The sequence below is a fragment of the Moschus berezovskii genome, chromosome 16, assembly GCF_049115385.1.
Source record: "Moschus berezovskii isolate FMDL1 chromosome 16, NW_MosBer_1.0, whole genome shotgun sequence".
Classification (NCBI taxonomy): Eukaryota; Metazoa; Chordata; class Mammalia; order Artiodactyla; family Moschidae; genus Moschus; species Moschus berezovskii.
Window position 1 is genome coordinate 67396106 of NC_142475.1, and position 20154 is coordinate 67416259.

Below are 20154 nucleotides of genomic sequence, written 5' to 3' on the forward strand. Positions count from 1 at the left end.
GGCTTTCTCTAGTTGCAGTGAGCAGGGACAACTCTCTAGTTGCGGTGTGCGGTGAGTGACTTCTCTTGTTGCAGAGCATGGGCTCTACAGCACATGGTTATCAGTAGCTGAGGCCCCCAGGCTCTAGAGCAGAGGCTCAGCAGTTGTGGTGCTTGGGCTTAGTTGCTCCATGGCATGTGAGATCTTCCCAGACCAAGGATCGAACCCGTGTCTCCTGCTTTGGCAGGTGGATTCTTCAACACTGAGCCAAGAGGGAAGCCCTCTACATCAACTCTTCTCCCCTGGTTAATTACCACATCTGGGCAATATCCCTAGAGATGAAAGGAGCATTTGTTAACGTGGACGGAAAGGCACCACACGCTGTTCTGGAGGGCTAGTGGAGGATTTCACAGTACTTTCCCACCTGGTTCTAGGAGCTCTTCACTGATTCCATTGTCATCCCTTACCTGACAAGAGTCATTTCTCCCATGCTCAGGAATCTTCTGCTCCAGTGTTACAATCCCTCCTTCTACCTTTGTCAGTGAGTCACAGTGCAAGGTACATTCTGACATCCAGTCACCAAGTGGTCATAGTCAATAAATCACATCCTCTGCCCTGCAAGTTTCTTCAGATACTATAAACCATAAGCTTTCTCTGTGAGAAAGGCTCCCCAAATCTGGAATAACCAAAGAAGTAACTCCCAGCTTACAAGATACCCCATAAGATTTCATGTTAAAGGAGAATATATTAAAGTAACTTTAAAATAAGATCTATAAAAGGGAAAGTTTACCAGGTGATGAAGGGTGAAGGGTAAGGAGGCAGTGGGAAGTGATATGTCAAAAACATTCTAAACTAGTTGCATAATGTCAAGGCCGAGGTAAGCTATACCTTTGACCCACCTTGTTCTTTTATTATATATAAGATTGTATTGGTTTCAACAACTTACACGAGGTATATGTCCACTCTTCTAACTCTCAACATACTAGCTTTCAAAGGCAGATAAAATGTTCGTGTTAGCTTATCAAGTAAAAAAGTCACAGTGCATAGGGCATCTCCCTGAACAGATTTATAAGGAACAACCCAAGGAAGCCAATCCAGCAACTAATTACCCCTCTCATTAGAAGAAAAATAGCCTCCTTCTCTATACTTGGTAGGAATTGTTATAAAAAAACTGATTTTAAAAACCGCAAGAAACATGTGGTAGCAAACTGACATAAATGCTTTCAAATCTTAGATAATCTTTAAGATGCATGTAGCACAAAAGAGAACAGCTGAGGGAGGTGAAGAAAATACAAATGCTCTGGGTTTTCCATAAGGTAAGATGTTCAAGCAGCACATACTGAAAGAACCATACACCGGTAAAATCTGACACTTCCCTTAAGATTTGAAGTTTGTTACAGTAAAACCGCACGTTAAGTATCATGATAAAAAAAAATGCAAAGTATAATGTGAATCTTAAGCTTTAGGTATTTTCACTAAACTCCAGGGTTAGACTGCTCATCAAAAAAGCACAGAAAATGAATATTTCACTACTGTTAATAATATCAGTAACTAATAGGAACCTCTTAGGCTAGTTGTTATTTAGCTTGGCAGGGGTGGGGGGGCCTCCTTTTTCACTATGAGAATTAAGGTTATATAAAAGTTACAAAGACCACCCCCACAATAGCAGCTGGACTCTTTATCATCTCTTATTTGAAAAAAAACTTACCTGTGAATCAATTTGAGGACTCTTTGGATCAAGCTGTTACCCACTTTCTGGACTCTGAAGCCCACAAGATGGACTCCAGGTTTAGTTTAAAACCATCACACAAATCCAGAACCATAAGTACACAGTATACAGTATTACCACTGCTTATTTGACAGATGGAATAAGGCTTCCTGATCATGGAATCAGCTTCCCTGATAGCTCAGTTGGTAAAGAAACCACCTGCAATGCAGGAGACCCTAGTTCGATTCCTGGGTCAGGAAGATTCCCCTGGAGAAGGGATAGGCCACCCACTCCAGTATTCTTGGGCTTCCCTTGTCGCTCAGCTGGTTAAAAACCCACCTACAGTGCGGGAGACCTGGGATCGATTCCTGGGTTGGGAAGAGCCCCTAGAGAAGGAAAAGGCTACACACTCCGGTATTCTGGCCTGGAGAATTCCGTGGACTGTACAGTCCATGGAGTCGCAAAGAGTCAGACATAACTGAGTGACTTTCACTTTCACTTTTCCATATATGATAAAAGAGTCTCACTTCAAGAGGGATAATTCATGTGACCAGTAAAACAGCTTGAGAAGCAGAGTATCAGTAATGAAATTATTCTTATTAATAAATCAACTACTGCCATAACTTGCTTTACTAATAAGCACAGTTCCTGGCTCATGGCAGGCACTCACGTCTGCAGATAAATGAACCCTTGACCAACCTTAGGTAGGGTTACTCGGCTACTCTATAGACTTTAACCTTTCTATGTATAAAAGCAGGCTTTCTCTGACAATTTTCTCAAATTAAGTTTTCGGATTGATCAAGGCACTTTGAAACTCTGACATCAAGGAGAAGGAAGAAAAAAAAAGATGCTTCCATTTCATGCAAAAAGTCACACAGACAGGGGAAGTTATATGTTGTGATCCCCATGCTGAAGTTCATCAGACTTTCATCTTAGATTAAATATCACTTTATCAGGAAGGAGTCCACTAACCACCAACCTACTGCCCAGAGGATATTATGCCCCCTGAGTTAATAACTCTCCTTAAAAACTTTTCCCTTTGCAGTACACAGCACAACAATCATGAAATAATGACTGTACTGCTCTTTGTTAAATGTTTGTCTCCCTCTCTAGACTTCAGACATTCTGAAGGTGAGGTCATGTGGGCTTTGCTGATTGACCTCAGATTCTAGCACCGAGAAGTATCTGGAATATAGGTGTTTAGAAAACATGTGTTCAGTGAACGTTTGAGAACAAAAAGCCAGCCAATGGTGCCCTTCAAGATTCTTAAATAATAAAAACTTAGAAATCAAGAAAGGGAACATTAGGTCATCAAAATGTTCAGAACATCACTCTGTTCTCAGCATGAAACTGAGAAAAGTTTTTCCTCAGTAGTCACAGTGATAAAAGAAGTAAATGGATCATACTATATCTATGTGCCATTTTATAGCTTTCAAAACACTTTCATCACATGTGTGGTCTCATGACTGAAAATCTCTGTAGAGTTCCTACTGAATTGTTTGTGGTTTAACATGTTTTAAAGAGTTGTGACAGGTATATAACCCATTTACCCTGAAGGTTTTTATAAATGACTTACGGACTGTCTGGGAATTTTGTTTTTTTTAGTGTTCACTGCATAATATTCCCTCTACACAACAGCAGAGCACTGAAATAAATACTGATTCCAAATAAAATCTTCAAGCATTGTAGAAAATAGCAGCTCTATTTTCTCAAAGGACAAAGAAAGGCGATCTGAGTGCTTTGTTAAAAGCCAAAGGGAGTTCCCAGCGATGGCTGGTAAATTGAGCCACACCTTTAAGGTTCCAAAGTAAACTTCGAAAACATTTTCAGAGGTTTATAACCTTCAGAATTCTGTGAAGATGAGAGCAGATGAGAGATCTTCATTTAAATAAGAAATTCCAATGCTCTTTGACGATTAAAAAAAAACTTTTTTAACAGAAAAGACCAGACAGTAGACCAGAATCTTGGCAAAGGATACAGGAATGGCAGTACTGCAACTCTTAAAAGTCTATGACAGAGCAGAAGTGAAACAGGACTCATAGGGGTTCCTATCATCTGTATTCTTTCTTAATTGTTGTTATTATTTGGTCACTAAGTCGTATCCAACTCTTTTGTGACCCCATAGCCCACCAGGCTTCTCTGTCCATGGAATTCTCCAGACAAGAATACTGCAGTGGGTTGCCATTTCCTTCTCCAGGGGATCTTCCCAATCCAGGGATCAAACTTGTATCTCCTAAATTGGCAGGTGGATTCTTTACCACTGAGCCACCAGGGAAGTCCATTCTTTCTTAATAATTTGATTTAAAACAATTTCTTTGTTTTAGAGATCATAAACACCTCATATTGTAACTCAATCAGCTAAAATCTAATCCTATATGATTCTTGGATTCCAAAGGAGGACAGGTTAAAGCCAATAAAAGTTTTAATTCAAAGCCCTGAAATAAAGTGAGCAAAGGACTTGTTTTTAAGAAAGATCCTATTCCACCTTTCTCAGGAGTGTGTTTGGAAATCCAGGTTTGTAATAACACACTATCTTTACCTCTATCAAATTTTATGAATGTCAAAGTGTTTGATACACAGCATCTAATCTGATTAACACAATAATCTTATGAAATAGGCGGGCGAAGACTTCTATAGATGAAGACCATGAGGTTCCAAGAGGTTAAGTTTCTTGACCCATGATCATAACTTGGAAAATGGGAGTCCCAGAGTTGTAACAGTTTCTGATCCCTAGACCCTTTTTATTCCTAAAGAACTATACCATTCTGACCCCTTTCAAGCTGCTATTCATTCTTTATCCCTCACCAAAACAAGAAATCAAATGGCAGTAAGACAGTACTCCATACTGTGTAAAGAGTGAATAGTACATAAAGAGGATAAAATATTCCCCTCAAAATAATGGTCATATCCCCACTATGTCTCTATATGGTTTTAGGTCTTAGAAATTTTACAAAATTATGATTTGTTATTCTCATATCAAGCTTATATAGACAGCACAACTTTGCATAAGAAAAAACTGCAACTAAACATGCTTTCTCCTCTATGAAAGATCAGGGACCTTCCTGACAAGTATTAGAATCACTGAATCCAAGTTGCTCCATAGTGCAGGGTGAGGTTAGGGCTGAAAAGCTGGATAAAACTCCAAGCATCATCTTTCCTTTTTAGTAGGGTGGGGATAATGGAATGAAGTCTCAAGATGAAAGAAATGCTGTTTACTACTGAATATGTGTGAGGGGAGGGTTGCTTTTCCTTTTTTTTCTTTATGAGTGACTCAGTTTTTTGAAGAGGGGAAAGTCCGATTCTTTATATAAAAATATCATGTGTATCTGTGAATCCTAAGGTTTACTAGGAAAAAAATTCACATTAAGTTCTTCAACTTTCAAAATCTGTTTTCTTATCTATAATGCACACTGTGCTGTTTCCTTTGCAAAACATCAAGGTTAAAGCAGAAAAGCCTACCAAATACCCTCCACAGAATGTAAGGGTCAATGCTGGACCGGTCCATATCATAGGTCTAACTCTGATCTTTGGCAGCAAACATACTTTATTCTTGGGCTTCCCCAGTGACTCAATCGGTAAAGAATCCGCCTGCGATGCCAGAGACCTAGGTTCAATCCTTGGGTTGGGAAGTTCCCCTGGAGAAGGGATCAGTTACCCACTCTCGTATTCTGTCCTGGAGAATTCCATGGACAGAGGAGCCTGGCAGGCTACAGTCCGTGGGCTCACAAACAGCTGGACAAGACTGAGCGACTTTCACTTCACTTCACTTTATTCTATAAAAACAGCCTTTTTCTTTTAAGGCAGTGATTGTCAACCTTGGATACATAATAGAATGGGTTTTTAAAAATACAGGTGCTCCAATCCTGCTCCAGACAGACTGGTGAAATCAGAATCTCTTTAGCTTAGAGTAGGGACTGGCTGGTTCTAAGGGTCAGCTGGAGTTGAAAGTCATTGCTAACAGTTTCAAACACCAGACATGATACCATTTTCATAGCTTCCTATGGAAGAAATATTCACAGTCTAAAGATAGTCATGATGGTTAGAAACACCAGAACTGTATAAGCTGAATGAGTGTATTACTTGCATATAAGCAGACATCCTTAAGATAGTCACAAATGCTACACTTAGTAAATATTAACCATCAAAAGAAAAAAGGAGAAAACAAAATTTTAAAGATGAAAAAACTCAGAAAACGGCATATAATCACAAACATATAACTATGTAATACTCACTTAAATATAGCTTAACCATTAAATCATATTCAAAAATTTCTCTTCCACTGAACAGCACCTAATCTTGTAAAATATTTGAGTTTTAGAATTTTCCCATAGATATAAGTAAGAAAAAGCAAATAAAGAAACCAGAAGTACAAGACATCCTATTACACAGGTATATGAAATCAGTTCAAAGGGGAGTTTCCACTGCTCAGAGGACAAAGCACTTCTCAGAAACATTACTGCAATCATATTGCTCATTTCTTACTCAACACAGTACTGCTGAAAAGGATGTTGCTATGTTCCCACCTTAACAGCTTTATGTGTTGTTCCTGTGATAGCCGGAGCCAACAAAGTTAAGTCTGGCTTCTGAAAAAAACGAAATGCCAAGCTGCTTTATTTTTAAACTTGCTCTAAAACTCTTCCCTATTATCTGATTCTATGAATTTTGCAATAGCTACATATTAGTTATAGCTGGAGAATGAGTAACCAAACCTAGTCTAAATTGTATGCTTAAACAAACATAACAATAAAAACAAGCTCTATGCAGTTTTTAGTTTTTTATAAAAAACTACTCACATTCAAAGGGGGCTTAGACTAACAAAATCTGAGACCAAAAAATGCAAGGAAATCTAAACGGTAATATCCTAATTAAATCTAGGTGACCTATTTAGGAAAATAGTTAAGATTCCTATTCTATGAACTTCCTGATTAAGAGATTAATAGCTACCACAGAAAGGATAAGAAAATATTAAAGGTTAGAGAAGAATTTTGATTTTGTGTTTCTATTTCTAAGTCAGTCACTTGTAACCAAATATAACCAGGTGAGTGGTGTAAACTTACATGGTTTATTGTAGATTGCACAGCCTCTAAATAATGGTTTAGTTCCCGATCCATCATTGCAAATTCAAACATTGCCTTATCCATACTGTATTCACTACTCACTTCAGCTGAAACATAAAAGGGAAATAAATTATTGTTTTTTACTTAAAATGCCATATCTGGGAAATACTGTACCAACATAATTATTAGTCAATGGTCTATGTAAATGATTTTGCAAAAGTATTACATCTTTTAAAATGTCTTCAATATACACCTGGTTCATTCAAAATTTGAAGAAGATGGCCAACAGAAAAAGGCTCGAAGGTGGAAATGTAGACTCAGACACATGAGCCTCAGGCTATGCCACCTACCTGGAGAGTCTGAAATCAACCACTACACTTTTCTCAGCCTCAGTTCCATCATCCATTAAAGCAGCCCAGTTATATATCTGCACATGAACCTCACAGTATCGCTAAAGATCAAATAAGGAAGATTTTTCACTTCTAGTAATGGTAGGCTAGGTTATGCAGACCAATCCTCCTACTGAAGACAACTAAGATGATTGGATAAAACAGGAAAAAAAGAGATCTTAAAAACAAAAGTCACAAGATAGTAAGAAAAACCAGGGCCAAATCAGAAGCAGAATGCAGGATACCAAAGTTGCATACATTCCCCTAGTAACTTGAGGGTCCCCACTCCTCAGAATAAAGATGAACTAGAGTAATAAGCCCACCCTGCTCCTCCAGGCTATAGGGAGGCTGGCCTTGGCCACTGAGCCGAACAGAGGGCAGAGAGAGAGAAACAACAAACGTTTTCTGAAAAACTGTAACAACAAGCCACAGCAGAAATAGATTCCCAAATGTTTCAGGAATCGGTCAGAGCATGAAACAACTGTGCTTACTGTATTTAAAAATTAAAAAACCCTCAGGGAACAAGAGGGTTACAAAAAGTGACTAGTCGACTACAAAAGTGAGATAATATTAAAAGTGCTTAAAAGAAAAAATTTCCCCAAGCTCTAGACACACAATTTAACAGATGAGGAAAAGATAGAGAACACAGGATAATAAAAATGTTAGCATTTAAAAACCTGAAAGAAATGCAAATAAAACTGGTGTCCTTAAATCATATTTGGGGACGCACACACTCAAAGATTCTTCATTCAAATACAGTAACTCAGACCAATGTCAGTATTCCTTGTCTCCCCTGAAGAACAATACAACTGTCTAGCTCAAAGTTATAAAATAATGTAAAACCCACTTACATTTGGCTTTTAAGAAATTATTTCCTAGACTTCTAAATTATGCTTTGGTTTTACAATAGTCAATAATAAACACATTCCTTAAAATATCTCCTGGGTTAACATGCTTTTAGTAGAGTATCTCTTGGCTTGTTAACACCCAGACTTCACAGAATATATGTATACCTCTACATAAGTTTTTTGTTTTTCTTTTTTGAGGAGTGGGAAGGAGCAGGGTTTATATAAGAAAAAAATTGTATTTACATTCACAAAATTAAATACAAATTTTAAACAAATGGTATAAGAGAAAGGTCTCAAGTCATATACCAAATAAAATTGTAAGACTATTCAAAAATGTCCAAACATCAATGAAAGAGACATGTTGCTTAGCTGTTGCTGGTACCAACGTGTCTCTATTGCCATAATATAGCAACTGTTTATTAAAAAATCATATTAATTGCTTGATGATCAGAAAGAGAATTTTAAACAATCTACATCCTAATGATGATGGGTTGTGACTTACATAAGTATTTTACTGTATATATTTACATTTCAGCAAATTGGTTAGGAGTTTAGAATTGATCTATAATTTAGGTTTTTTTTCAGTTTTTAAATTTCTTTTTTTAGTTTTTTCTCATTTAAAGTAATGAAAAATACAAAAAAAGAAAATCTTTTTAAAAAGAGAGAAATAGGCCCCTGGTTTCATACAAGCTTTATCTAATTAAAGGAAATAATGGTGCAGGATTTTTGTTTGTTTTCTTAAAGAAATCAGTGTATTTTATGTGTAATGGATTCTTATTTTGGGACCACTGAAAAAAGTGGGTAAAGCTGGTAACCTGAGCAAAGACTAACAGCATAAACTGCTTTCTAAAAAAATTCAACAATTAATGGAAATTTCAACCTAAATAGAAACTCTCTAAAGAATGTATCGGGGACAAATACAAGAAATAAAAATCTGTCAGGGGCTTAAAGCAGCAGGAATTGACATAACGTTGGCAACCTTCCTCTGGAATTGAGTTAATTTTTGAAAGCACTTAGAAATGTGCTTTTGACATTCAAGTTTGCAAAGTAAGCAGGATGATGCTCTTATTATCAAGGGCCCATGGATAATAGTAAGATGAATTAGATAACAATTTAAAACATAAGGCCAAGGAGACCTTCCCTGCAAAGGAGAACCTAAGTGATGATGACTAGGCCAGGATTTGATGGCATAAAGCCTAGGGGAAGCATCTAAGGAGGCCAACTGGGCACACGCACCTCCACTAAGGCTCAAGAATGTTGGGACAAGCTAAAGAACCTAAGTGATGAATGCAGCCCGAGGCAACAAAGAGAAAACACCGGAAGAGAGCAGGAAGCTACTCCTGAAAAGAGCTGAGAACCACGCCACACCTGGAAGTGATGCTCAGTCAGATAACTTCAGCCTCAAGTCAATGTTTTGACCTGCCGGAGAAAAGGGCTTGGAGAGACCAGAGACAGTAGATAAGAACTAGAAGAGACTCCCACAACAGCATCTGGAAGGGAGGCCATGAGAAACATCCATATCAAGCAGTTGTTAACCCCCATTTTCCTTATTATTACAATAATAACCTCTTTTTTGTGTTCATGCTTCAGAAATACCAGGCAAAGAAAGGTATACAGAATGTGTCTTGTTCTACTAAAGAACTGAGGTGGGGAAAAAGCATAGTGTTGTATGAAAAAGACTAAATAAAGCCCCGAAGAACTCAGGAGGAAAAGAGGGATAAACACAGGACAGGGAGTGGGCTGTGTACTAAAAAGTGGCTGGGGAATGGAGAGGGGCAGAAGGACTGAATAGCTAGAAGTCCCTTGATCCTTTATTCCACAGTATATAATTCCGCTATCCAAATTCTCCCACTCTTACAGGGACTGCCCTTCCTAAAAACCGACACCAACCAAATCCAACCCACCCTTCAAGGGCTGAGCTCAAGCCCTGCCTACTTTTGAACTCTACCAGCCTAGAAGGATCTCGTTTATCTTCACAACTGTACTTGATATTTTGGCACTTTGAACCATGAGCAATCTTGTCTTCCTATATGAATTTGTCTCATTTTTCCAAACAGATTTTAAACCATGTGAGGGTACGAACAAAGCCTTAGTGTTCTTGGGATCCAACAAAGAAATATAACAATGTTCTTATACAACCATCATATAATAAATTTGAAAATTAAAACTTTCACCAAACTAAAAAGTTTCCTGCCCTGATATTCAATTGAATTCAAATGGAAAGATAGGTAATATAAATGTATTTGCCTATTCTATTTTCATTGTGATTTTTCCATAGGAAAAAGGCTGGCCCCAAAGCAGGGTGGGGAGCAGGGGCATTACAAAAATGATGTTAAAATTCACTAAATGACATAGCTCAGAGAGGAAAATATTACTGTACCACACCTCTGCAAGCCTGGAAAGTAACTACAATGATAAAAATATATGTAATAATAATAGCTGTAGCTAATAATTAGTAAGCACTTACATTATGAGCCAAGATGCACTCAGCACACTGTGTTTATATTAAACCTCACAGCAATATTAAGAGAAAGGTAGTTTTATCTCCACTTTGTATGAGAAAACTGAAGCACCATGCAGTTGAAGTAATAACTCACTCCAGGACACATGGTAGTGAGTGACGGTCAGGCCTCGGCACGCAGACCTTCCAGCTGCAAAGTATGTACACTAGCCTTCCTGTGCTAAAAGGTGCTTCAACATGAGAAGGACCAAGCACCTCTAACCTCTCCATGAATATCTGGGGAACAAATCCTGGGGGCGGAGGGACTGGGGAGAAAGTCATGGCCCCCAGCTAGCTTCATCTCAGCTCTGGGTGGCCTGTTCCAAGTAGGACACTGGCCAAGGTCATTCAAATGTGACTGGGCCTGGTCAGGGAAAAGCTTTCCCAAACTCCTTGGAAGAGGAAATCGGTAACAAAGAGAAAATGATCCTCCCCTTACGAAGTTTTAACACTGGTGAAGAGAGTGATCTTTCCCAACAGCAAGGCTAATTGGAGGGGCTTTATAAAAGCAACCAAGTCACCCACTGAATGCTCAGAGAGTACCTAAGTCAGCTCTTCTAGCAGCTGCTAAGTCCACCAGAACCAGGCCAAGAGCACCAGCAGCAACACAGCAGGAAGCGGCAGCAGCAGAGAACTGTTTCGGGGAGGGAAGAACCTGGGAAGGCTTAACATGCAGGCATACTTCTGAGTGGAGCCCAGGGTCAAAACTATTTCTACTCCAAGTCTTTGATGGGGATTCCCTGGTGGCTCAGACAGTAAAGCATCTGACTGCAATGCAGGAGACCTGGGTTTGATCCCTGGGTCAGGAAGATCCCCTGGAAGAGGAAATTGCAACCCGTTCTGCTCCGTTACTCTTGCCACCGTCCTCCCTAGCCAAGCGGGGGTCTGGGAGTCTAACATTTCTTAGATGTGCCACTGAAAGAGCATTAATGTATTAAAATCAACTCGTGCTTGTGTTAATCAAGTGAACCTAAGCAATACACTTGAACATTCATTTACAAGCCAATAAATAGGTGGGGAGGTCTCCTGGAGACTTGGTGAGTCCCATGTAACACTTCTGGCATACCAATTAAGAAACTACTCCAAGAAATTACTTCAAGAACTAGCTGAAATTTGTCCCCCTACTCCTGCCCCTGCAAATTAAGTCCAGAGGGCACAGATAATTATAACTGTTCCTGTAAGTACACCAGTACAGTGGCTGGCCTCCTGCAAATCAGCCTTGTTCATACCCAGTGATCCGGCTCAGCACAATCCCAATCACTATGGACAACTAATTAAGTCCTATGGACTGCTAATAGAACTCGAAGAACTGACCAAGTGTTATGCAGACCAGGAAGGACCACAGGATGAAGTCCATTCTTTAAAGACAGTTTCTGTTTCATTTTCCGGTTCATTGGCAAACCCTAGAAAAATAGTGACAATTGCTGAATGAGGGCTTCTTTTTAGGCTGAAGAGCTCTGATATCTATCTAATGTTTATCTGAATGGAGGCAGTTGCCCTGTATATGATTCCCCTAAAGTCAAACAAACCTGTAATTATGCAATCTCAGCAGCCGCGCTAATCATTAGACACGTCACCTGTTACCCAATGTCAGAATGCACTAACAGCAACACTATCACCATACTATTCTCTCTCGAAGTGATGGATAAGGCATTGAAGTTACATGCTACATAAAGTACATGAAGCAGAAATGGGTGATGTAGTATTGCAATCAAATTCAACTTAAAATTCATGAAATTTCAATGAGAAGATGACGGCCGAGATGGGAACCAAGTATCCAAGCAAAATAATTGTATGAAAACCAGCAATCAGTGAGGGTTGTCTCAAAAGTGAAAGACTGGGGCAAAATGAGGGAGAACAGAGAGGTCTCAGGGAGGACAGGAAGGGAGGAGACCGACTGGCTATTTTTACAGATGTCAGCAGACTCAGGTGAGACAAATTCCAGGTCCTCTGTGGCTAAACAATGTAGGTTGTAAGCCTTTAACAATATGGTAATTCTGGATGCAGCACAATACAGACTCATGAGAGTTTATCCAGGGTGAGTTCCAAGATTGTCTGGTGTCTATTCCCACCTTATTCCTCCATATAATACCACTTTCTTGGCCACTGGTGAAAAAACAGGGATAGAGAAGATTCTCTGTCTTGGCTTCCCCAGGTCCAGATGTGCATGGTCAACAGACCGGTCAAGCTTTCCTTCCACACCAGTGACCAGTTCAGCAAGAATGGAAGGTGAAGTGATGCCACTAAGAGATGCAGCTTCACGGTCTAAACAAGGCCCCTCCCAAGCCACAGCCGTCCTCAGCAGCAGCCTAAGGAACGTACTGAAGAGAAGTAAGTTCTCTTCCCAGAGGCCTAGCCCCAAGGTTTGGGAAGCACAGCTGAAAAAAGTCTGATAGCACACAGCACCCAGAGTCAAATAAGTTCCCTCACTGTCCTTCAAGTCTTCAGTAGAACTGCCTTCAGTGAAAACAGACATGAAAAAGCAGACTCCTGCCCTCCTCCCTCCCCTAGCACATCCATCCCAGCTCATCTCTAGGCCACCTCCCCACACCACCAGATATCTCTTCTATGATTCCAGCCCTAGGGTCCTCTTCCAGAACAGGACCAAATGCTTCATGCCTTCTTGGTCCATGAGACCCCTTTACCTTTACAACAAGGACACATGTGGGTGTGTGTAGGGGAGCAGCGGGTGGGCTTGGGAGGCACACCCTCAAGACAAGTTTCACCTACTTATCCCTTCCAACGTTCTGCCATGATTCAACAGCACTTTTGCCCATGCTCAAGTTGTTTCCTGAAATTTTGTCCTAAACAAACAAATACTGCAGCATCAGGTGTTTTTTTATTCTATCAAGTCATGTATAGGCATGTCTGAACAGGAACAAGACCAATTATATAGAGTTGAATAAAATTCAACGCCATGCATTTTATTAGTAAAATACCAAGACAAAGCAGCCATTCAGTGTTTTACGGGGGTTGCTGACTCCAGTTCAACATGAACCACACACTCAGAAGGATCTGATAATCGTTCAGTGCCATAAAGTACATGTGTCCATTTGGCAAGGAGGAAGGAAGAAAAGGAGGCAGAGAATGGCCTGGTTTATGTTTTAAATTTCCTAGAACAGGTGGTACATAGAGAGATTTTACTTTCTGAAACAGGAAATAGGGAATAAATATTTCCTAATCTCTTCAAATTAAAATTGATCCTTCCATTATTTTGTAAGCAAGAAATATCTTCTTTTTGGATAAACTCAAATAAATGACAGTATAAACCAGACTGCCTCTTCCTCCCTCTTTGGGAAAAAAAAAAAAGCCCCTTCCTCTTTCAAAATACAGCTCCAACTATCTCCAGCAACATATTAATATATTACACACACACCTACCTCTATGAGTGGGTGTGTGTGTGTTTGTTTCCTGGCAGGCTAGTATTAAGCAATCATTATATATTCATCAAAAGTCGAATTTAATGACTTACTCACTGCTTGAGCAATATTTAATAGAAATTTGGTTACTTCTCACTGCACTGTACCTTAAACACCATTATTCCTCCTCACAGATATTCCTGTGGTAAAATTAAAATGGAATCCACATTACATAACTGCTTCCCACCAGAAATTATAGTGAAGAGTGTTAACTGTTTATGATATCAACTGGTAAGCAACTGCTTCTTTCACAAGCTTAGGGAATATTGGGGAAATCTTTGTGAAATATTGACCTTTACAATCATCTATACCCATCTATACAATTTTCTTATCATAGTAATACCGAAGAGGGAAGTTGTATAATACAGTAACTCAAAGAGACAGTTCTGGAGTCACTTTACACTCAAATCCAGGTTATGTTGCTTGCTATCTGTGAGTCTTTGGCACATAACTCTGAGTCTCAGTTTCCTCTTCTGTCTAATGGGTACGATAACAGTACCTAACTCACAAAGCTAATATGAGGACTATGTGGGAAAATGTAGCTAAACTGATTAGCACAGGGCCTGGCCCACAGTATGCACTCACAAAATATTATCTATCATTATAATAATTACAGAATGGGTAACTACACTACAAATGTAGTTAGCCTAAATGCTGAAAGCACTTTGCCTTTAGAACTAAAAAGTATCCAGTGAAGTTCACTGTTTCAACTCTCGCAGAGGTTTCGGACAACATGAGACCAAAGCACTAATATAAACCCACAAGACTACAACGTGCTATGAGAAGCTTTACCAACAAACCCCCATCCCCACACACCCACCACTCACACACTACTGTCCAGAAAACTCACTCACCTAGCAAATGCTTATCAAGCACTTACTACAAGCCAGGCAGAGGTGGATACACTCTGAAGCAAGAAGGAGTGGCTATCACTGCCCACGTCAGGGAGGAAAGGTTTAACAGGCAAGGGGGTAAATGTGACTTGTGTCTGGAAGCGTTAGTGTGCATCAGATGTTCACCAGTTTGTGTAGAGGCTAAACAAATGCCCTCAGTCCTCTCCACCTCTATAGTGTTTAAATGGTCACACAAAAACCCTGAGAATGAACAGAGAAGACATAGATTAACTCTTCACTGACCACTGACCACGTGCCAGGCACTTTGAACAAACTCCTCATCCTCTGTCACAACAGAGTAAATGAGGTCTTGGTAAATATCATTTCAAGACAAGGAAACTGATGCTCACTCAGGCTAAATCATTTGTCCCAAGTCACACAGTTAATAAACGGTAGAGTTAGGATCTGACCTCAGGTCTGACTAAGAGCATGGAAGGCATGTGCAATAGTGTCTGAACTATTACATACAAATAAGTAAAATACACTTGATGCAAAAGTCATGGAATAAAGATACATTGGTTCTCTGGTCTAAGAAATTCTCCTAAACATTACCTTCTTCTAAGAGTGAGAGAAAGTCAAAGAGAGCCTAACTTATTCTACCCCAAAGCAATGGCGACCACCTTTCATTATATAGATAAATATTCCTTAGGATGTGTAGTCAGTATCTATAAACCACCATGATAAAGGCATAACCCAAAATATTGCTTGAAGTACATTCTATGGAGAATAAAACTTAGAACTCAACCTCTGGATACAATCTTAATCTTTACCAGTCAACAAAAGCACTATGAACCCCAGGCTACGGGTATCTATCATTTTAAAACATATCCATAGACGTCTTTTGGCTAGCTATTATAAGGTCCTTAAGTCTGTCTTTTATATGATTGAGATCCTTTTCTTATACCCTTCCTGTCCATTTGTTCCTATCTAATCCCCAGCAGACTGGAAAGAAACAGTTAATTCAAGGCACTATGTAATATTTACAGCAGCATCCCAGTCAACATAGTTTCAGTGACTGCCATTTCTCACTGGTTTTCAAGTCCCTGGCTGTGCCCAAGTTTTAGATAATAGTTTGGGGGCTGAAGAAAGCTCAGGAGGCTTAAAGAACAAAGCCTGGCTTTGAGTTCTGGTTCAACATCAAAGCTCTCACATGAATTTATGGTAGCAAAGACAAAAAAGGCAGCGAGGCTTAAACCTCACGTAACCACTGAAAAAATGTAGGTAAAGCACCCCACAGGATGTCTTAAACATAGTGGACTCTAAATAAACAAAGGTTAATTTACAGTTAACTTTTGTGTACTTTGCAATATTCCCCAAGTAAAATCTTTCTATTTCACTTAAACCAGTATCTATTTGAAAGAAACAAAAAAAATTTTTTTAAATACAATGTGGCAAGAAAAAGACAAACTGTCCCATGAAAAACTCAGCAAACAGATATAAGCAGAAATTCTCTGAAAAGCTTATTCAAATGGCCTAGTATCTACTGAATTATCCATCATTAGGTTATCTCCTGGCTTACCTGGTGGCTCAGATGGTAAAGTGTCTGCCTGCAATGAGGGAGACCTGGGTTCGATCCCTGGGTTGGGAAGATCCCCTGGAAAAGGAAATGGCAACCCACTCCAGTACTCCTGCCTGAAAGATCCCATGGACGGAGGAGCCTGGTAGGCTACAGTCCATGGGGTCGCAAAGAGTTAGGCATGACTGAGTGACTCTCTCTCTCTCTCTCTCTGGGTCATCCCACTTTTTCAAAGTAATAAAGTATATAGTTAAGAAATTAACTAAACATAGTTGAAAAATTCAACCAGTACCGTAACGTGGTGTCTCCAATCTCCAAATTCCCTCCTCAGAGGCAACCATTGCTATGAGGTTCTTGGGAATGTAATCCCATGGAAATATTTTATGTATAAGGTTGTGGATTCTTAAGAGAAGATGTATAAGGCGTCCTCTCTTAAAAGTGTCTATATATACTTACAGAAGCAGATACTTACAGAAAACACATACAGAAGTAGAGAAACAAGAAATTTTATTAAATGGCCAAACTTTAGAAAAACAGCTCTCACAATGCCTCACACTGACAACTGCATAAATATTTTCTCTCTGCCCTGCTGCTGCTGCTGCTAAGTCGCTTCAGTCATGTCCGACTCTGTGCGATCCCATAGACGGCAGCCCACCAGGCTCCCCCGTTCCTGGGATTCTCCAGGCAAGAACGCTGGAGTGGGTTGCAATTTCCTTCTCCAGTGCATGAAAGTGAAAGTGAAGTCACTCAGCCATGACCCCATGGACTGCAGCCTACCAGGCTGCTCTGCCCATGGGATTTTCCAGGCAAGAGCACCAGAGTGGGGTGCCACTGCCCTCTCCGTCTCTCTGCCCTAGTCTTCAGTAAATGTGCCTGAATAGAAAGAACTATGAGTGGCTGCTTCAGTTTACTGTCAAAATATCCATTTTAAAATATGTAAAGGTAAACAAGAACATCTGGGAGAAGAACATGAACATTAAATACCAGGAAAGAGTGATGCTAAACAAAGAACACAATGTGAGTGTTAGGGGGAAATTTCCATTCACTCAGTGAACAAACACCTACCAAACACAGACCATGTGCCTGGCGCGGTGCTGGGTGCCCTGGAGAGAGCAATAAACAAGGTAAACACCCTATATCCGCTCAAAGGATGCTTACAAATTTCCATTCTACACAGAAGTTTCTAAAAAGCCCTCATATGATGATGTGGCCTTGGCATTAGGTGAAAGCTCATTTCTCCATCAAATGGCTCTAATTATTAGAATCATTCCAAAGAAAGAGCTGACTCAGCGCCTTCTAGAACAACTCGAGGCAATGACAACCATAAATCTGAATTGCTCTTTCACACACATTAACTCACTGACACCTCATAACCTCCTTATGGAGTGATTTTACTCTCTGTTTTATATGGTTGAGGAAATTGAGGCTCAGAGAGGTTAAGTGATGCCACTGAAGTCATGCCTCAGTGTCAGATGTAGAACTTAAACCCTGGTCCTCAACTCCAGAGCTGCAGAAGAGCACCTGCTGGGGACACACAGAGTCAACTCTCCCAGATTACAGTCCTTCAAAGACAGGAAGGACTACTTAAGGTGGCTGCTCAGTGTCTCCCACTCTGCAAGTCTTTGCTTCATCAGAATAAATAATTGAGCCTCAAGTTCCTGCCTTCATGTACCCATGTTCCTTTTTAAAGATGGACTCCAGAATAAAAAAAAAAAAAACAGTAATTACAATGACACATTAACCAATTGAGACTATGATAATACAATTATTCCATGTGTACCACTGTGATCCTGGGTTGACTTTGTCAAAAAAAAAAAAAAAACTTCAACAGGAACTGCTATTAAAGTAGACCTCTCCCTTCCTACATTAGTACCACTGAATTTTTCAATCTAATATTCAAAATTTAAGATGTCAGATTTTATGTTTCTGAAATCTGGCATTCTATTTCATTCAGGAGGTGGAGGTCTTTCTGAATTTTAAAATGTCATCTAAGTAACAGGTAGCGTCCCCTATCTTCTATGATCCATAAATCCAACCCCTCTTTCTTTCTATTTTTTCAAGAAGTTAAATGAAATAATAGCTAACATTTATTGAGCACTGTCTATGTCAGACATTATGCTAAGCAACTTACATGCATCATTTCATTCAACCCTTGCAATAACTGTGGAGAAGACACTGTCATTCCTCTTTCGATGGAAGGAAAAAACTTTAAAAAAAAAAATGAGCTCAAGAGGTAAAGAACCTTGAGCCAATATCATACAAATAACAAACTGCAAAGAGAAGACTCAAATCAGGGTTGATTAAGCAACAGAGTCCATTTTGCTAACTACCTCAATAATCATCAACCTTTGGGCATAACCTATGTTCCAAGTCATAAGACTTCCCGTGGTCATGTATGGATGTGAGAGTTGGACTGTGAAGAAACCTGATCACCGAAGAATTGATGCTTTTGAACTGTGGTGCTGGAGAAGACTCTTGAGAGTCCCTTGGACTGCAAGGAGATCCAACCAGTCCATTCTGAAGGAGATCAATCCCAGGTGTTCATTGGAAGGACTGATGCTAAAGCTGAAACTCCAATACTTTGGCCACCTCATGCGACGAGTTGACTCACTGGAAAAGACTCTGATGCTGGGAAGGATTGGGGATGGGAGGAGACGGGTATGACAGAGAGTGAGATGGCTGGATGGCATCACTGACTCGATGGACATGAGTTTGAGTGAACTCCGGGAGTTGGTGATGGACAGGGAGGCCTGGCGTGCTGTGGGGTCGCAAAGAGTCGGACACGACTGAGCAACTGAACTGAACTGAAGACTTTGTCTAATGTCTTCCTAAGATCTATGCACACTAGATTAGAAACCATCCCTACCATACCAAGGCAGTCACTCTAGTCCAAAAAAAAAAAAAAACCCACAGGGGACGGAGGAGTGGAGAAAAACTATAATGATCAAGAACAAAAACATCTAGTAAGTTCATAAAATGAGATGGCTACTCAAAATGATGTTAATGAACAGCAACTACCTCAGACCAGCCTATCACCATACTCACTCCAAATAAATTTAAACCAAGAAAAAAAATACAAATGGGGTCAGCCTACTTTAAAACAGAAAGTTAATTAAGGAACACTTTAATTAAATAAAAATTAAGTCCACAAAAACTATAAAGGTAAGTTTGAGGAGATAAGAAGTTATTAGATCATAAGACCTATGGAGACAGGGACTATAATCTCTCTCATTTACCTATCAAGTGTTGGTCTAAATGAGAAGTATTTTCTTCTGAGAAACATTTCTTCAAGAGTGGAAGGGCCACCACTACAGAAGGAGGGAACAACTATATTCCATAATCCTATCTGTTGGAGGATAAATTCTATGCTAATTACTTTCAGAAAATAAAAATATATTTGATTTCGTAAAAACAATGGCAAATCAATCTGTTAAACTTCAATCATTGACAGCTCCAAAAAATAAATCTATCACAACTTACCATACACATTTTAGTAACTGTACTAGCTAATCAGCATCTTTCCTTAGGTCTGTAACTCCGAATAGTGCAAGATCCTGAAAAGATGTCTCTGAGATTTTATACTATGATTCCTATTTTTCTCACTACTTATCTCATCATTTCTAACATTTGTTTTCTTTGACTTCACTTTACCAGACTTAAATCAGTAGTGACTCCGAATACTGTCTCTGTCGTGCCTTCTTAAAAGCTTCTTTATCAAAGAAAGGATCATCTATAAACACTTAAACTGACTGGAAGTGTCTCAGAGAACGCTTTGCTGGATGAAGTAGACTACTTCTGTAATAGGAATTATCACCCACTACTGTATCAATTTCTGGATGACAACA

At 39.5% G+C, this 20154-nt stretch overlaps 1 protein-coding gene across 14 annotated transcripts in view; it reads right to left on the bottom strand.

Annotated features, from left to right (window-relative positions):
- LOC129557840 (E3 SUMO-protein ligase NSE2-like) overlaps nt 1–20154 on the bottom strand; it is a 127239-nt gene that overhangs the window by 95214 nt on the left and 11871 nt on the right. For 3 of the 14 annotated variants that reach the window (XR_016039391.1, XR_016039386.1, XR_016039384.1), the window contains exon 2: nt 6745–6851. The exons of 1 other annotated variant lie outside the window; for it this stretch is intronic. Coding sequence is in view for 1 of the 13 variants with exons in the window: in XM_088844909.1 (XP_088701035.1) it covers nt 6211–6270; nt 6745–6851; nt 11796–11838 (210 nt within the window). In the remaining 12 variants the exon portion in view is untranslated. Of the gene's footprint in view, nt 1–6210; nt 6271–6744; nt 6852–7094; nt 19264–20154 lie in introns of those variants that run through there. 10 more of the 14 variants (XM_088844909.1, XR_016039392.1, XR_016039382.1 and 7 more) reach the window with 10 other exon arrangements.